Source organism: Morus notabilis, unplaced genomic scaffold (assembly GCF_000414095.1).
Source record: "Morus notabilis unplaced genomic scaffold, ASM41409v2 Scaffold4247, whole genome shotgun sequence".
NCBI lineage: Eukaryota > Viridiplantae > Streptophyta > Magnoliopsida > Rosales > Moraceae > Morus > Morus notabilis.
In genome coordinates this window covers 91,238-110,080 of record NW_010366023.1, presented here as the reverse complement: position 1 = coordinate 110,080, position 18,843 = coordinate 91,238, and the positions used below count along the sequence as shown (strand labels likewise).

Here is an 18,843-nt window from a genome sequence, read left to right as displayed (position 1 = left end):
GAATTGCAGTATAGGTTATTTTGAGACATGTTTTTTTGGGTCTATGCCTTTTTTGTGGTTCTGATTTTTGTAGTGTTTTTGTTTTAGGATCCTTGCCGTCTGTGTATTTGTACTGTTCTTTGATATTACGAAGTTCAATATTTCTTATTAAAAAAAAAGTGGCTGTGAAAATCAGGGATCTTCATCATTGGATTGTGAATTGCTACATCCTACACTTAGAAGTATAATTGGTATCTTTATATGTTAAAAAAATTAACGTATATCATTTATAGTCTTTCAACTCTGTGTTACACAATGCTCGAAAGAAAAAGTAAATTAAAGTTTAGAAAAGAAAAAACAAGTTCTAAATATTAACCTTACTTCTTCTTCTTTCTTTTCAGCTCCTGCAAATAAGGAATTGGATCCAAATGTGCTCCCTACCACAATTGACCCAAGCCAATTAGATGGCTCTTTGAGCAAAGAAAAGGATAACACTGATACAAACTGTTGGACTTCTCCAAGTGGATTGGGATTTATGATCAGAGGAAAGAATTACCTAAAAGACAACTCCAAGGTGGACTTCTCCAGTCATCTTCTTATTATTAGGCTGACTAGTTTGATTTATTGGGAAGTTGTTGTTTCACCTTTTCCTATCCTCTTTAATATCGATTAACTGTACATACTATGTATAAGAGTTCATGGTACCACATTGGTGATTCATATGCATTAGTTCCGTGGATGCTAACATACATACATATATATATATATATATATATATATATATGAAATTTGTCTAAAACGTCTTCATTTTATGACCTCACAAGAAGGAAAAAAGAGAAGAAATAATCCATACAATGCAAAACCAATCATAAAGCCGTAAAGGTGCTTGGAATGACTTGTGAGACGCGTCATTTTGCTCACCCTACATTATATGTATATATATGTATTTTCCAATAAATAATTAAATTCTTATAGTCTGCCTTCAATGTGCACCCAACAAGAAAATAACTCGCAAGAGCTTGAGAACGCCACCCATGTTCAATCATAATTATCACCAACCTTTTCCTAGTGGTCCCTCTCTATCTTAGTGCCATAAAAATGACTCTTTTCCCATTGATAATCAATTGAGTATAGATCTTGTTATTTGTTTGTAGCTATCCACTAATCCTAAAATCTATTAAATGGGTTTTGGTCTTCATGTTTCAAAAACAAAAAAGAAAGAAATTTTCTTTTTTTTTAAAAAAAAAAAATCCAGTTTAAATACCACGTTTCGTTTTATGTTCTAAAAAATTCAAAAAAAATACATTGTAAAACTTACAAGGCCGGCTTTGCCCACTTTCATTGACTCAAGTACAAGGGGTTTGGTGACCTAATTGAACCTCTTTTTTAATGATCAAATTTTAGTTGCTTACATTTTTGGATGCACTTTTGGGGCATGGCCATTGCTTTTGGGGCGTGGTAGGATGAACATTAAAGACATTATCCTCTTTAAAGGAGTTAAATACAATATTTATTTGGCGAGAGTGCTTTTGATGTTAAGCGGAGTCATAATAACACTTACACATGGTTAGGTGTTCGAAATGTAAGAAGTGAAGGCTCTTTTTGCCCCATATTTTGAAGCTCTTTTTAGCTCAATTGCAATGAAGTATTTAAAAGATAAACATCTTAATTGATTAGTTGTACACAATTTTTTAGCTTGAATAGTACCACCAATATTATAGGACTTTCCTTATTATAGATGAATCAATTACAATCTCCAATTAATAATCAATCCCACATCCACACAAACACATATAAAAAACCAAATATTTAGTGGCTTTTAAATGACATTCATGAATTAATCAAGTGCAACTATTACTCTTAACGAATTGTTTGTAAATAATGATGCAAACCCTTTTATTCCTTTTTTTTTCTATGAGAAAAAAAGAATAAGGTCAAATTAAATTGATAAGTTGTTCCCTTTTATTCGTTAACTTTGATTAAAGTGATAAGTTGCTCCCTGGACCGTGTCAAATTATTTTGTAAATTTAATAAAATAATGCAGAATGTCACAAAAATGATAAATTGTATTAAAATTTGAAAGAAAATATTCTCATGTACGTATGTGTAAAATATTATTCATCAACTCATGTAACACATACAAGGCACTTTAATCTAAATTTCATCAATCATCATATAGATTTGGAGACACTCCACAAGTGGTTAAATTTTTTGAAGTAATTTAGTAAAATTAAATATTTAAGGTATCAATCGTAAAAAGTTGAGATAGTATTATCAAATACGCTTACAATTAAGCTATATCTTAATTTATTAATTATATTCATCAATGAATCATTAACTCCTATTGAGGGGGAAAAAGGTGAATAGAAGAAGATAGATGGAGAATAAAGTTTACAAGTTAAGGGGAGGAAAAGAACAAGAGAGAAAGGCATATGCAACGGACTAATGAAGAAGGGTACATTGTCTTTTGGTCAAGCAAGGAAGAAACATGGGCCAAGGATTATACGTACCAAAGAAAAAGGAGAGTACAATTTTTTACAATGGAGAATAAAGTTTACAAGTTAAGGGGAGGAAAAGAACAAGAGAGAAAGGCATATGCAACGGACTAATGAAGAAGGGTACATTGTCTTTTGGTCAAGCAAGGAAGAAACATGGGCCAAGGATTATACGTACCCAAGAAAAAGGAGAGTACAATTTTTTACACATCACATGGATTATATACATATACATATACACATATATATATATATATATATTGTGTGTGTGTATATTATGATGCTACGTTAGTGAAGCCTACCATGCTCTCTCTCGTGGGGTGACACTGCATTTTGGCAAATGGCAAGCAAACAAAAGTCAAGTCTTGCTTTTAGACACTTCTCACTCACTACGTACTTTGTTGTCCACCGCCATGCCAGGCGCCTACTCAAACAAACCCTATCGTGTTTATATATATATATATATATATATATATATATATATATATGTACGTACAATTGGCCTTGTCACCTATTTTTTAAGTAATTAAGCATCCATCATAAAGATAAATAACAATATAGGTCCTAAGCAACTAATTAAAAATATTATTTATGACAATTAGTAACCTGATTAGGTACCATAATGTGGTACTAAAATAATTAAGTTGTTACAACAGCCTAACCTATTGTCATGTAAACTAATAAAAGTGAATCCTCCAATATAAAACTCATAAATGGGTCTACTTTTTTTCAGTTGTGGTGCTCAGTACTGTAATCTTGAGTAGCTATCTTTACTATTTGATTCATAATATTACCATTTACCAAATATGTTGTGTTTTCCCACTAAAAATAACAATATTTGAATCTTCTGATGGGAAAAAAAAAAAAGACAGCTCAGGAAATGTATGGTACTATAGTATTAGTAGTGTTTCTTATGTGTTTTTCTTTTTTTTTTTTTTTTTTGGTACCACTATTTAAAAGAATTGCCAATACAAGTGGTGAAGTATTTATTTAATTAGAAAATAAGTAAGAAATATTGTTCTTTTCAAGCGTCTACACTTGTATATTTGTATGTATGAGGTGTATTGAAATTGAAATGAAAAAAAAAAAAACAAAAAAACAAAATTGCAATGTAATGCTCACCAAGCCAATATCAATATATATATTTTTTAAATGGTTAATTGCACTTGGACCCTCTAGAAGCAGAAAACCTGAAAAGTCTGAACATGAATATTAAAACAGTAGGGAACTTAGGGGTCCATGTTGGAGTACCTTTATTAATTTATCTTTTTCTCGTTTTTTAATGGAGAACAAGTGGCAACTTTCATTAATCTGTGCTATAAGTGGTAAAACTGAAAACATAGCCAAGCTTCTGAGTTAAGAGAGATTTGCATATAACAGCATAAGGCTGCTTTTGCTACATTGCATGGAATTTTGATCCTCAAAAAGTAATCATAATTTTTTCTTTTTACTTTGATGCATTGTCGTTTGGATGATATCCGTTGTCGTTTATTGGACTTTTTTTTGCTAGTGTCGTTTATTGGACTTGAGTTGTCATTTCCTATCCGTGTCCGAACGAATTAAGAGGATGTTTAGTTAGAAAATTCAAACTATGATTTGAGTCCTGATTCATGATTTGTTATAGTATTTTTTCTCATAAAAAAGATACATAAATCAAAAATAATTTTAATCACATGATTCTAATATATGAACCAAACATCTCTTTATTGGTCTCTCTCAAGTCTCGATTAGGGATGGTGACTGTCAAAAATGCGGTTCTTCATCCTCCACCGTCCAAATTCCAAACAATCAAAAGTCATGCAACAAAGCGGCACGCTACAAAATAAAATAATAACGATAAGAAACGATTATACGGCGGATCCCATGCTAAAAAGTTGTCAACAAAGAAGAAAACACAGAAAAAAAAAAAGGATAAAAAACTAATGCTTACTCTCTTTCTTTGAGCCAAAAAAAAAATGTTTTCTTTTTTTTTTATTATTATTATTTTCAGATAGAATCCATCTTACTTTAATAAGCTGACGAAGAAATTTTTTGGAATGTAGTTGCAAGCCGAAGAATTTTCATCCCGTTCAACTAAATGCCAAAAAATAAATTAATTAGTCACGGGCTCAAAGGAACATAAACATTAAACATTTTGTTGTTTTCTCATGTCCCAATTTGATCAAATTGTGCTAATTACTCTTACGTTAGTGTAAAAACAAATTTTTTTTATAAGGTAAAAATGACTCTTGCATTAATTAGTGTAAAAATTCATTGTTAAACAGTGGTAAAACTGCAAAACAATTACTAAGGGCTTGTTTATTTGCAACCAAACTCAAAAAATATTTAAATTCAAGTTACAACTTTATTTAAGTTCACGTTCTTTTATAAAATTTGAGTTTGAACTTGAGTTTGAGGTTAAAATATGAGTTCAAATTCCCCCTTTAACTCAAGTAACTCATGTTAATGACAATATTTTTTCTATTCTTAAAAACGTCATAACGATTTCGTTTTAATTTCGATTGAGATGATTTTTTTCTATGCGTTTTCAACGAAGAGACGAATAAAACCTCACCCATATACCCAATTAAAATTTTCTATCACTATTGACTTTTTATTAAAATACTATCTAAATATAAATTTAAGTTTTGATCCACCTAAACACAAATTTAAATAGATTCTCAATTCAAACCATAACTCAAAATGTGCATCTCCAAACACAAACTCAAATTAGAATCTTAACTGAAACCATACTCAAATACATCTTAACTCAAATTAAGATCTCACCATAACTCAAAAAATGCAAATGAACAAGCCCTAAGTCATTAAAGTCCAAATTATGTTCAATGCAGAAGACATTGATCGCGATTTCTAAGAATATTCCGACTTGATACTAAATATTTAAGAAGCTGGTGATGTTGTGATATTCTGTAATCATCAGTCTGAGAACACTAGTATTTTATAGTGATACTTTTGTGGTCACTAATTGGAGGAGATAGTCTGTCGTGATACTAAAAATTCTGACAATCGGTAGTAGCCTATCGATGATCGCCGATATCCTACTGTGATACTTAGACGCATCCAGTCATGTTACTAAAACTTTGATCGGACCATGTTTGCCTAAAAAAAAATAGAAATATTGAATATTTATCTCTCATTTAAATCTTTGAATGCAAAACACGCACAAAAAAAAAAGAAAGAAAAACGTGCACACACAATCTAAAAAGTAAACACGCTAAAAGAATCCCAAAAATTCAAATAAATAAATAAATAAACCCTCGAAATTAAAATTGGCGGTTTGCAGAAAGGTTGATCGACTACGATTCTAGATATAGGGAATGTTTATTTCAAGAGTTTGTCTTTGATTTTAAATTATAATTCTTAATTTTTTATAATGTTTTTTCCTCATAAAAAAATTGAATTTTAAAAATCAAAATAATGGATCATAGTTCTGAATTTATGGACCAAACGTCCTAATAGTAATTCATGATTGAGTAGTGAATATCACCCCACGTTGAGATTTTTGACATGAAGGAGTTTGCACTAAGATTCTTGACTTTAATATCTCCAGAGATTTGCATGGAGATCCATCAACAACATCGTTGTGGCTTGACAGGAAGAATGGCTAGACGGCTCTCCATAGTGGCGATGGGGATAGTTGGAAGAGAAAGAGAGCTTCTAGGATTTTTTTTTTTTCCCATGCAATTTCTTTTTTCTTTTAAAAAGAAAAAGGTGATAAAAACTGCAATACTCTTATTCAATAAAAAGTCGATCCACGTAAAGAAAAGAATGGCAGTCCCTAATTACCTCATAAAGGATTACCATATTTGGAATTTGGTATTGGAATATTAAACATGTAACAAAATTTTGAAAGATTATCATATATGGAATTTGGTATTGGGATTTTTAAAGGGATAAATGCTGGAAGAATTTTGCTTTCGCTTTCTTTAATCATATATTAATATAAGAACTACAAAATTCTCAAGGCAAGGAACAACACAAAAAGTGAGTTAACTGGGTAGATTCACTAGTTTCTTAAACTTTAAAAGCCTAGAATTTGGATACCACTATTGAAATCTAGTTTTGGGTGTTAATTAGGCTATACACCAATTTATCAATATATATATATATGTGTGTGTATGTATATATCGTATATTTGAAATTCGGGCCCTGGTTTCCAATATGTTACTTCGGCCAAATTTAATGCCGTGGCAAAAATTGGAAAATGAAAAGAGACATGTTCTGTCACCATTTACGGTCATTTCTATTTTTTTTAACGAGCCAGTAATTTTGTATGAAAAATATTTATTCCGGTGGGAATAAAACATTATACTCACAAAATTATTGGTCTTATTAGGTTGAATTTCACCTACTCATTTAGCAGCACTTGCTTTATGTGAGTAGTGAGGTTTTAACTCATCGAGATGGATAAAGGTATTCATTTTTATAGTAAAATTTTCATACGCCACCTGATATGTGATCAATGATTATGATGAATCGTAAAGTGTTGGGGATTTAAATAACATGATAGGTTAATTTTGATAAATACCCCTTAAAATGGTACCATTAAGAATGTTACATTTAGTTCATGGATTAGAATCATTTTCGATTTACGTGTATTTTTTGTGAGAGAAAACACTGTAGCAAACCATGAACCATAATTCGAATCGGAGTATGAATCCCCCAGCCAAACAACCCATAAGTCTCAATATTGGCCTGTTGAATTTTGTCATTTTAAAGTAAATAATTTAATAAATTATTATCAATAATTTGATAAATATCACCTATAGTGGGTATCTAGTGACCGGTGTAATTTAACAAATTATTATTAAAAATGTAGCCTATTACAGTAGAACTAGCTTTGGGTCAGTTTTTACAATTTTTTTCTAGCTGGACTATGAAAACTGGGTCTCCAACACCAAAGCCTTGATAGACTTCATCAAAATGGGCTTAAAGGGATTGATGGATTCACACGTGAAAGCCCAATCCCATGAATGTGGGTTGAGGATCCAGATAGACCCAATACGTTGTTCCCTGTACAAGTAATGGCACGGTGAGATCGATAATCCACGTGTCGATATTTTGATGCTTTCGAATAAAAAAAAAAAGGCCGAAGAAAAAGCGACACTGAAGTCTCCACCGTACAACGCTCTCTTTATTCTCATTCGCTTTCCAGAAAAAAAGAAGACGAAATTAAGCTAAAACAAAAAAGCAAAAAAAAAAGAAGAAAAAAGAAAATCAAAGAGCATCCAAAACAAAGGACTTATCGTCACCATCTTCACTAGCAGGAGACAAAGAGACAGAGAAAGGGAAAGCTAACACACACAGACAGAGTTTTAGAGAGAGAGAGAGAGAGAGACCAGTGGTAGAGATGGTGAGGATAATTCCCATGGCGTCCTCAATCAGGCCTTCTCTCTCTTCCTTGAGGTTCTCCGCCGCTTCTTCTCGCTTCGGCGTTTCTCTCTCTTCCTTCTACCCTTCTCGCCGCCGGCTCTCTTTCCTTCATCTCGGAAGTGGTAAACAAATCCTTCTTATCTTTTGAAATTGGATTTCGATTTGTTTCTTGGGTTTTGCGATTCAGAACTTGTCAATTGAAGTGGAGTACTGGTTTTATTGGAGGTTCTGATTTGGTCATATTGTCTGTAGAGAAGGAAATTTGTAGTGTTTAATTCCTTTCTAGTTTTACGAATTTTGATTGATGTCCGAGAAATAGGAAGGAATTCGTATGTATATTGTAGAATTTAATGGTCTTTCTTTGGTATTTTGTTTTCTGTTCTGCATTTGTTACTTTAGAGCAGCTTTTTGATGTGTGTTGATCGACTGGAATTAAGGTTTCTATATTTCAAAACAATGCTTAGCTCAAAATCAGCAATTTATGATTAATAGCATCGTGAATTGGGGCTTAATCGTTGTCATTTGGCGAAATTCAGCTGTTCCGCAATCACAGTTGTTTGGCCTGAAAGCTTATGCTGAGAGGAGAGGAAAAGAGCAGGTCCCCGGCTGCTGCTGGCAATGTGGTACAGGCAAGCACGGCTGCTGCCCCGGAGAATGTCCTTGAGTGGGTCAAAAAGGATAAAAGGCGGCTGCTTCACGTTGTTTACCGTGTTGGGGATTTGGACAGGACCATAAAGTATGTTTGTTTAGTACAATATGAAATGTTCTACTTGTGTAATGTATTTTCATGTATTGGATAATTAGGAAGTTCAGCCTACTTAATGAATCTAATACAAATGCGTGTGGTGGCTGCAGATTCTACACTGAGTGCCTGGGGATGAAGTTGCTGAGGAAACGTGACATACCGGAGGAAAGATACACAAATGCGTTTCTTGGATATGGGCCGGAGGATTCGCACTTTGTCATTGAACTCACCTACAGTAAGCTATTTAAGGATTCTAGCTTAGCAAATCTTTCCTAGAATCTGAAGCAATTGGAACTTCTGTTTGCATCTTTCTTGAAGCAGCATCTCACTAGCATAAGTAATTTAATTTATAATGTCATCTCAATGAGTTAATAGTCATTTCTCTGATCTTTTGTTGCGTAAGTATTTATATTTGGGCTGATACATTGATGTTGCCAGATTATGGTGTTGACAAGTATGATATTGGAACTGGATTTGGTCATTTTGGTGTGGCAGTTGAGGATGTAAGTTTTGATTTGTGGCATCTTTCGCTAAGTTGTTATGTTATTCACTCTTCCATTCTTTAAGCATGCAGTTAGCCTTTTATTGTAGTTTTTGGACCCTATAGTTTATAAACATCTTATTCCTGGATTGTCTTTTGGATTGTTGGTTCTTGTTGACGCACCCAGATTTCATATTCATTTATGGGTTCCTTTGGCTAGGTTGCTAAGACTGTTGAACTCATAAAAGCTAAGGGTGGAAAAGTAACGAGAGAACCTGGTCCTGTAAAAGGGGGCAGCACAGTTATCGCATTTATTGAAGATCCTGATGGTTATAAGTTCGAACTTTTGGAAAGAGGGCCCACACCTGAGCCCTTGTGTCAAGTAATGTTTCGCGTTGGTGATCTTGAACGTTCCATAAACTTCTATGAGAAGGTGAGACTTCTGAAGAAAAATAAAGGCATAACTGACTTCATGAGCCATGTGCTTCGTTCTTAGTCCTTTTCTCCTTTATTTAGGCTTTTGGAATGGAGCTTCTGAGGACCCGGGATAATCCTGACTACAAGGTAACTCTTTATTCTTTTTTTGATTAATTAGCAAAATAAATTATTATTATTATTAGTTTTTGTTCATGTATGAATGCTCGAAATACTTGTTGGAAGAGATATGTAGATAGAATGGGCCAGGCGACCATTTTGGTGCTTTCTCCATCTGAATTTTGGTGATGGGTCAAAATGCGATGAGAGGGAAACGACCATGCCTTACAACTCTAACAAGATATATTCTTATGTTTTATTTCTCTTGGTGACATGTTTTTTTGTTGATTCTTTCTAGTATACAGTAGCGATGCTAGGCTACGGCCCTGAAGACAAAAATGCTGTTCTGGAGCTGACCTATAACTATGGTGTCACTGAATATGAAAAAGGAAATGCATATGCTCAGGTAGAAAACTTGAACCTCATTTCACCCCTTACTTCTGAAGACTTCCTCTCAAATATGTTTAACATAAATTCTGCTCTATTTGCATACATTATTCTAATATTGCGATGCTTGCTTCTGTTATAATACTATTGTGTGTTCTGTTTCCTATGTTTCTTAGTCTATTTTCACTATGCTTTTTAAACAATTTTGTTGGGTCTCATACCCCACTCTCTCACTCGCCAGTTTTGAAATTTGACCTTTTATTAAGTATAACACGTTCAAATCTTGGCAGATAGCGATAGGCACGGACGATGTCTATAAAACTGCAGAAGCTGTTAAACTTGTTGACGGAAAGGTTACCCGGGAACCTGGACCGTTACCTGGCATCAACACCAAAATTACTGCTTGCTTAGATCCTGATGGTTGGAAGACGGTATGGTTCATTTTTAAGAAACTCTTCACTTTTTTATGCAAGATGATTGATGCATTTGCATTGAATACTCAATTGATTCTTAGTGGTCAGCTATAAGATAGAGGTATATATAATTTCTTTTCTTTGTAATCTTATGTCTTATTTTCCCTTGATTTTTCAGGTTTTTGTAGATAATGTTGATTTCCTCAAGGAGTTGGAGTGAGATATTAGCTCCCTTGAGCACAGCAGGCTTGGAACTGAAATGGAAGACTTGGATCAAAGTAAATCTCTTTTGAAGGGCTTCGCCATTAAGGAGTTGCGACCTTTTTGTAGATAATATTACAGTAATGACTTATCACAACATGCATTGTAACAAAAATCTCGTCATTAGCTCTTCAGTTGTCGTTTTATGTAGTTTGTGACAAATTATCTGTCTAGATTGTATTGTTTTTAAAAGAATAAATCTGTTTGATCAAATTTTCCCATTTGTTTTCATGAAAAGATAGCCTCATAAATATGTTGTAAGTTGTAACCCTTTGTTTGGCGTCTGGGAAGATTGGGTGTTAAGTCACTTGTTGGTTCTTGTTAGGGAAATAAAATATCATTTTCAAATAATTGTTATACTGATTGGTAAAAATACAGAATTAAACAAAAATGGTATGTCGTTTTTAATGAAAGGCCGTAATATTTTTTACTTTTGCTTTTTTTTTTTTTGGTTCTTCTCCGGTACGTCGGCTTACCCGGCTTACCGATATGTTAATTTTTTATCCGTTAAATTTATACAAAATTACGTAAAAGCTAAAAAATTACGTAAATTTAACGGTTAAAAAAAATGAATTTACCGGTAAGTCAGTTATAGAGAATATCTCTTTTTTTTTGAAGCCTTTAATCTTTAAAGTAAAAAGGATGTCGTTGTCTGAAGTAAACGACGGCCTACGTGTCGTTTTAACACAAAACAACAATTTTGCAACGTGGTGTGAACTTATTCAATTGAAAACGAAATGTCGCTCCATCAGGCAATGGGCATCAATTTCTTGATTTTTTTTCAATAAATGGTCGTCATTTTCAAACTAAAGCCTCCTTTATTTTACCGATTTGAGTTTTTAATTTTAAGTTTTTATAATAAAAAATTCTTAAAAAATATCACATTTAACTTTTTTTACTACAGTGAAAAGTTCTCATAAAATATAACATTTCAATTCGAATTAAAAATTTGAATCTGCAAAGTGAAAGAAGTCTAAATGTAAGCAACTTTCAATAGACGACTATTTATAATAATAACAATAATAATAAAAAAAACTTTCAATCAACGACATGGCCCATCGTTATCAAACGACAAGCGAAATGTCGATAATGACAAGCTTTCCCTTACATTATAGACGACAGCTAGTATTTCTAGAAGTGAATATGCCATTCACTTCCTCTTTTCTTTTCTTTTCATTTCTTTTTTATTATTTTAAAAAATTAGTAAACTCACCCTCAAAATACATTGTTTTAAGATTTTTATCTATCAATAACCTTTTTGACTTATATTATTCTTTAATTGAGATGGTCTTAAACTACGTTTATCTTGTTTTTTAGAACGAGAGTGAGAAGGTCCTTGGTGAGTAGAGACTGACTGGAGCATTAACATCTCCTCTGGGCGCATTTTTGAGCTCCCGACCATGAAATTTGGTCCTCCGGCTAGTCTTATCGTGGGCTTCTTATTAGTAGTGGTGGTGTACGGTGGTAGCTCCATTTAGACATATCTGAACCGGTTAGAAGTTTAGAAACTGATTGGACAGTCTCATTTCTCAGGAGAGTTTCTCGCGTGGTAGCTGAGATCTTTTCGCTGGCTATCTTCCTCAATGGTCTTTTGGTCGAACACCCTTCACCAGAGGTTTATACTGGTGGTGATTGGAGATTTTTTTCTTTTATAACTTTTGTATTTGTAATAAGGTTGGTGGTTACCCCACATGACTCTCGTCCAGTTTGTTATTTTTTGTTAGATTTAAGTATTCGGTTTAATGTCGATAGGGTGGTCTCGGTCTAGTTAGAATTTTTTCTATGCCACGTAGATGTCTCCCTTCTGTGGGTTTTGACGATCTGCCTCTCCAGCGCTTGATAGCTTATGTTAAAAAGAGAAGTTTTCTCCAGTTGAGCTTTCAGTTTGTTTGTTGTTAGCGTGCCAATGTGCTTTTCCGGTTTCGGGCCTCAAGTGTGCGTCTGTCCCTCTGATGGGTTAGTATTGTACTAAGACGACTTTTTATCAGTATTTTAATGAAATACAATTTTCCTTTAAAAAAATATGGCTATTTGATTAAAGAGTATTAATCAAGTGTAAAATGTAAAAATCTAATACCCATATATTTTAAAGAGTGTATGCTCTTTTTCCTTTTTTTGAGTGAGAAAAAACTCAACAAGAGTGTTTCCTATTTATTTTCTTAGAGAATTTTTTTGGTAGGACTGAAAATATTAAACTATCAGTAGTTTTTTCTTTTTTAATCGTCAAATCTATATAAAAAACAGTCTATACTGTATATTTTTTAATTTAATATATTTTAATCAAATTTAACGGATTTTTTAAATTTTCAACCGTTAAATTTATGTCAAAAATTATTTATTTTACATATTTTTTAATTTAATATGATTTTAATTAAATTTAAAAATAATCCACTAATAGGCCAATAGATCTTATTTATTTGTTTGATTTAGTTTTTTTTTTAAGAAAAATGGGATGAAAAAAAGAATGAAGAAAAAAGAAAAAGAACCCTAATAAGTCGCAATGAGAACATGAAATTGCAATAGACCGTTCGTTCCCTCTCCCTCCTCCGTCAGTCTCTCTCTTTCTCTCTCAAACGAACAGAGCCCGGACCCTGATACGATACATTCACTTGCTACTCAGCTCGGTCTCAAAAACAGCGAATAAAACCCAAGAAAAGAAAAGAAAAGAAAAATGGAAGAAGAGAAGAAGAGTAAGGACGAAGAGAGGAGATGTGCAGAAGGAGTTCAGAAGCAGAAGAGAAAACGCAAAGAGATTTTCCCTTTCGGCAATTACAGGAACTACTATGGCTATCGTGTATGTCAATTAATTATTTTTTCTATCCCAATTCCTCTGTTTAAATTCCTCAGAAAGCTTGAGAAACCTCAAAACAAAGTTTAAAGTTTTAAATATTTTTATCTTTCTGCCGTACATATTGTTGCTGTTAGGCGTCTTAGTTCTTTTCCAGTCTTTTCAACATGTGTGTGTGTGTGTGTGTGTGTGTGTGTATATATATATATATGTATGTATGTATGTATTGTAGTTTTTGGGGTTATTGAGGGGTTTAACTTGGACAATATTGGTGACCCAATTGATCTTACCTATTGGTTAACTGGGTAATGCTGTTCATTCATTGGTTTTTTTTGGGCTTTTTTTTTTGTTTGTTTTTTGTTTTTTGGCTTTGCATTTAGTTTGATTTTGGAAGCTTTTAGTAGAATGGTTGGATTGAGTTTTTGGGTACCAACTTTCATGAGTGCAGTTTCGGATAATGGATTGAGACGAATGTAAAAGAAAACGAGAGAAAATATTTGAGAAGATTACTTAGGTTCAGCGACTCAAACGGTGAAGATTTGAACCTTTTTGGTTAGAACTATAGAATCTGAATTGTATTGTGTGAATTGTATTGTGGTGATTTTAATTGTGATTCGAACCGGTGTTTGGATATGTAAATAAATTATAATTTGAATTGAAAATAAAATCCGAACTGTGTTTGGATAAAGTGTTGAAAACTGTCATTAGAGTTTTGTAACAAATCTTATAAAACTTCATTGTAAATGACATTAAAAAATATGTAATATGGGTGGGGATTTGTTCTTCTTTTCATTATGAACACATTAAAAAAATTCATCTCAATCAGAATTAAAATGAAGAAGTTATAACATTTTTAAGATTAAAATTGAAGAGAGAAAAAGTAGCATCTGGAACTGTTGAATTGTTGACAACAATTCAGATTGTTAGAATTTAGGGGGCGGTGAATTCTAAAAATCAAGGGTTTGAACCATTGTTAATGGTTTGAATTGTCCTTCAATTTTTCTCTCCCAAACACTAATTTGAATCCTGAATGAAGGTTTAAATCCTAACCAACAGTTTGAGTTGTCGAAACAAACAGGGCATTAGTGTCATATGCAAAAAGTGTAAAAATTTACTCTTTTATATAATGTTCCAGATTGGTCAGGACATGGAGGAAGATCCTAGACTAAAGGTGATGAAGAAGGAATGGCTTGAAGGCAAGGATTGTCTTGACATCGGCTGCAACAATGGGAGCATAACAATCCAGATTGGTACTTATCTCTTGAGCTGAAAATAATCCTTTAGTCTTGTATTATGATTTATGATCTTAGTCATTGAGGCTTTAGTGAATCCTTAAATTTTCTGATAGTTATAGTTCTATTGAGATCTACTTGCCGAAACCTTTTAGCGGGCTATAGGCGATTTTCAGAACAGAAATGAGGGTTTCACGTGGAGATTAATGTGTCTCCTTGTGGATGTGTAATTTTAATACTAATTTCATTTTCGTGCAAAGCTGAAAAACAAAAGGATCACCAATCTGGGAAGTTGGTATTTTATATTTTGAATTTTTATATCTAAGATGTCACTTGTTTTCCCTGATACTTAAGTTTTTTTATTTTTTATTTTTTACTTTTAATGAAATATATGGATTTGAAAGTTAGTATTTCTCACACTCATTTTGTTATATGTGTTTATCTACAGCCAGAAAGTTCCATTGCAAGAGCATTCTCGGAGTAGACATTGATTCTAGTAAGAATCTTATTACGACTCTAATACTTGTTAGGAACAGTTTGAATTAGACTTGGGGCATTGCATTCTCTCTCTCTCTCTCTCGGTGTAAAACTGTAATATAATCAGCTTCTTGTCATTTGTTACGCTTGTGTAATCACTAACTGGGACTCTTTATCTGCCAGATCGAATTGAAGATGCATACTGGCACCTGAGAAAATTTGCGAAAATGGACGAGTTTGAGAAGAAGCAGGGAAGGACTTCCAGATCAAAGGTTTCTGAAGATGCAAATGGTCTAGGGAACAATGCTGCAGCGTCATCCGATGACGAGACAAAACAGTCTTTGAGGAGTTGTTCTTCTGAGGAAAGAGATCTGTCTGACATAGTATCTTTCCAGCAAGAAAATTTTGTTCAGAGTCGGCATCCACAGGAGAAGCACTATGATACAATTCTTTGGCAAGTTTCATTTTATAGTGCATATCAATAAAACTGTTTATTTTAAGTGAAGACGAGTGGAAGTTTCAAACTCTGGCAAAACTTTTGTGTTAGCTTTTGACTTATTACTTCAGTGAGAATGTCGAAAAACCATTACATAATATAGCAATGAAGCTTAGGTGAGAGAAAGTCTTTTGTTGTTGTTAACCTTGTTGTGATGTGCCTATTTGTCTCTCTGAAATGCAGTTTGAGTGTATCAAAGTGGATTCATCTGAACTGGGGTGACGATGGACTAATTACATTATTTACAAAGATTTGGAGACTTCTTAATCCGGTACCCTTTGCCTTACCACGCTCTCTTTCTTTCTTCTTCTCTTTGTTGCAATTGTTCTGTTGCAATCGACTAATGACGGTTTTTCACTCATGGATAGCATTAGGGAATAGTAGTTCCCTTGTAATAAGAGTTTTATTTTCCTAAGCAGGGCGGAATTCTTGTGCTGGAACCACAACCTTGGAAGTCATATCAAAATAATTACCGGATATCTGAGGTGATAACAATTCTTCACTTCTTAGATCATGTCGAATTTATGAATAGATTGTTTTTGACCATTAATTACCGTGAAGTTCAATCAGAAACAGAGATGAAAACCTTATGTTGCATATGGCCGATCTATAAAGCTAGTATCCGATTTATGTGTTGTATGATCTCTGGATCTTTCAATAATTTGCTTCCTAGTACGCTTTTATGTGCTAGGTCTCTCTATGTTGCTCGTTCAAAATATCATTCTGAAAATCTTCAACAAAAGCTTTTATTACAGAAGAGGCTGTTCTTCTGAAATTCAGCCCAAGTCTACAATCTACTTTTTTCTGAAATTCAGAACTCTTTAATGTTTCTGAATTCTAAATATGTGTATGTATTCTTTTTCAGTATGGAAGAGGCTATTCTTTAAGTAGATTCACTTGTGGCCTAACACACGTTCACACTTTTTTACAGACAACTACTGAAAATTATAAAAAGATTAGTTTCCGTCCAGCATGGTTTCAGGAGATACTTCTCGATAAGGTATGCCACGATTGTGCTGTAACTAGCCTTGAAGTTAAAGTTACAGCTGAATCGGTCCACAAAACATGTTTTCATAAAATGCTTCTTTGATTAGCTATGGTGAGATATTTGAGAAATCTGACATTAAAATGAATTGCAGATTGGATTTAGAACAGTGGAGGACGTGACTTCTAGCTTGTCAGGCACCAAATCTGGATTCAACAGACCAATTCTGGTTTTCCGCAAATGACTGACCTAGTTATGCATCTTCTCAAGCATCTCGTTCCGACCATATTGTTTCCTCAACAAGATAGCATATGTCGTGAAATTCCGCGAGCTGAACTGCTTGTTTATCTGATGTTGCAGCCTAACCAGCATCGCGTAATTTGACTACTACACCTTACAAAGATACTGTTAAGTACAGAAAATTTTGGATGATGATTTGCTTCTGTGCTTAACCGAGACAGTATATCCCCAGTTTGCATTTTTGGCTAAAGATGAGCGTAGATTTCAATACAAGTATACTTTGTTCTGGTGCCTCCTTGTGTCAAACTCGGTATGTATTAATTAATTGTGTGAATCTATTCCTCCCTATTCATGCATATACATTTTAGGCTACTTATTGTCTATACCTTGCTTAGGAGAGTTGGATTTTGCTTATTCGTTGTATATGATTTTGCAGTAACTAAAGATTTTGGTCCTGATTCATTTGATATCTGAGGCTTATGGGACAGAAGTAAAGACAAGACAAACCCATTTGTTGATAGCAAACTCCATTGTCATAACTAGCGTAACTGTCCTGAGTTTTTTAGCAAGATATAAAGCTCCTAATAAGTACATACAATTTCTCACTGGTTTATAATACATGAGTCTAACAAATGGCCTTAAAAGAAAATGGAAATACAAAACTCTAGCAATTATCATAGAGGTATTATTTACTTGTTACATTTTGTTAACTGTATGCAAAAAAAAAAAAAAAAAAAAAAAAAAAAAAAGAAGAGAGAGAGAGAGAAGATAAAACCAAATACATATGAAATTGTTTGAAAGAGAGCTCTATATATCAATTTGATAGTGAAGTTTATATATATATAATGCTACTCTTAGTCAAAGGCATAGCCATACCTTTGAATTAAACTCGGATATGCAATGAATAATAATATTTTTTAGAAAAAAAGAGATAAATACTCTTTAAAAGTGTATGTGCTTAGATTTTAACTTCTTACTCTTGATTAATATATTTTTTAGTTAAATAATTTGTTAAAAAGATATTAATCAAAAATAAAAGATTAAAATTCATAATCATGAATCCGTAAGTTCAACAATTTTTTCTATTTTGTAGTACCAAGTTGGATGCTCTCATTTATCAAGAAACAACGAAGAATAATGCTTTCCAGTACCATTACCAACACCTTGCGCCTGACGATGTGCAAAACATTACCATAGGACTAATTTGGTTTTACATTTTACTTCTCACATGGTGATACTTGATGTAATTGGACCAAGAAACACGGATAATTTCACTATTGCCATAAAGAATATAATGGAAAAATAGAGAATTTACCTTTAAAAGTGCATGAGTATAGACTTTTACTCTTTACTCTTGATAAATATTCTTTTATTAGTGTAATTATTGACTAAAAATATTATGAATTAAGAATAAATAGTAAAAATTTTAACTTATACATTTTTAATGAATATTTATCAAGATCACCCGAATATAATCAGTTTCAATTTAGTTTCTGACTTTTTGACTTATGCTACCCCGGCGTTTGTGAGCATAAAAAATGAGACAAAATATTTCATGTAATATTTATGTCATGGGACATACCTCTTGGAATGGGTCGAAACCAAAGAGAATCCCATTTTTAAAAGCTAACTGACGAAATGACCGTTACATCCAAAACACATCCAGAATTCCAGATAACGTTACTTATAATAAATTGAAAAGATGGGGTCAAATCCAGACTGATTTTATTCTTGAGGGACTATCAGTGAAACTAAGCTAAAAAGACAATAAAGTCTCAGATTTATTATGTTCATTGGTAAGACAAAGGGAAGTCATTTTTTTTAGTCTTGGACTCACAGCTGGGTGTCCCACTTGCAATATATATATATATATATATATATATATATATTTATATTAGTCCCACGCACGACATTCTCCGCGTCCCCCAGCTAAGCCTCCCATTTTTCCCATTTCTCA

The 18,843-nt window shown here is 33.1% G+C and overlaps 1 protein-coding gene and 1 pseudogene across 3 annotated transcripts; both read left to right on the top strand.

Moving 5' to 3' along the window:
• Positions 1-7,650: 7,650 nt before the first annotated feature.
• On the top strand, positions 7,651-10,881 carry LOC21387187 (annotated as a pseudogene).
• Positions 10,882-13,176: 2,295 nt separating this feature from the next.
• Positions 13,177-17,395, top strand: LOC21387186 (probable RNA methyltransferase At5g51130). 3 transcript variants are annotated; one of them, XR_002903196.1, is made up of 9 exons: positions 13,177-13,462; positions 14,592-14,706; positions 15,137-15,184; positions 15,349-15,619; positions 15,845-15,932; positions 16,081-16,146; positions 16,593-16,661; positions 16,801-17,196; positions 17,323-17,395. XR_002903196.1 is itself a non-coding variant. In XM_024172854.1 (9 exons), the coding sequence occupies exons 1-8, from the start codon at positions 13,340-13,342 to the stop codon at positions 16,888-16,890; spliced, it is 870 nt and encodes a 289-aa protein (XP_024028622.1). In that variant the 5' UTR covers positions 13,177-13,339; the 3' UTR covers positions 16,891-16,898; positions 17,007-17,390. The 3 variants fall into 3 exon arrangements, 2 of the variants coding, with proteins under 2 accessions (XP_024028622.1, XP_024028621.1); XM_024172854.1 differs by having other exon boundaries at positions 16,801-16,898; positions 17,007-17,390; XM_024172853.1 differs by having other exon boundaries at positions 16,801-17,390.
• Positions 17,396-18,843: the final 1,448 nt, after the last annotated feature.

What these genes read in the sequence shown, in the direction of transcription:
- LOC21387186 (XM_024172854.1), top strand. Translation starts at nt 13,340, where the DNA reads ATGGAAGAAGAGAAGAAGAGTAAGGACGAAGAGAGGAGATGTGCAGAA. An exon ending in CGGAGTAGACATTGATTCTA is followed by an intron (nt 15,185 to 15,348) that starts GTAAGAATCTTA and finishes TTTATCTGCCAG; the next exon opens with ATCGAATTGAAGATGCATAC. An exon ending in CACTATGATACAATTCTTTG is followed by an intron (nt 15,620 to 15,844) that starts GCAAGTTTCATT and finishes TCTGAAATGCAG; the next exon opens with TTTGAGTGTATCAAAGTGGA.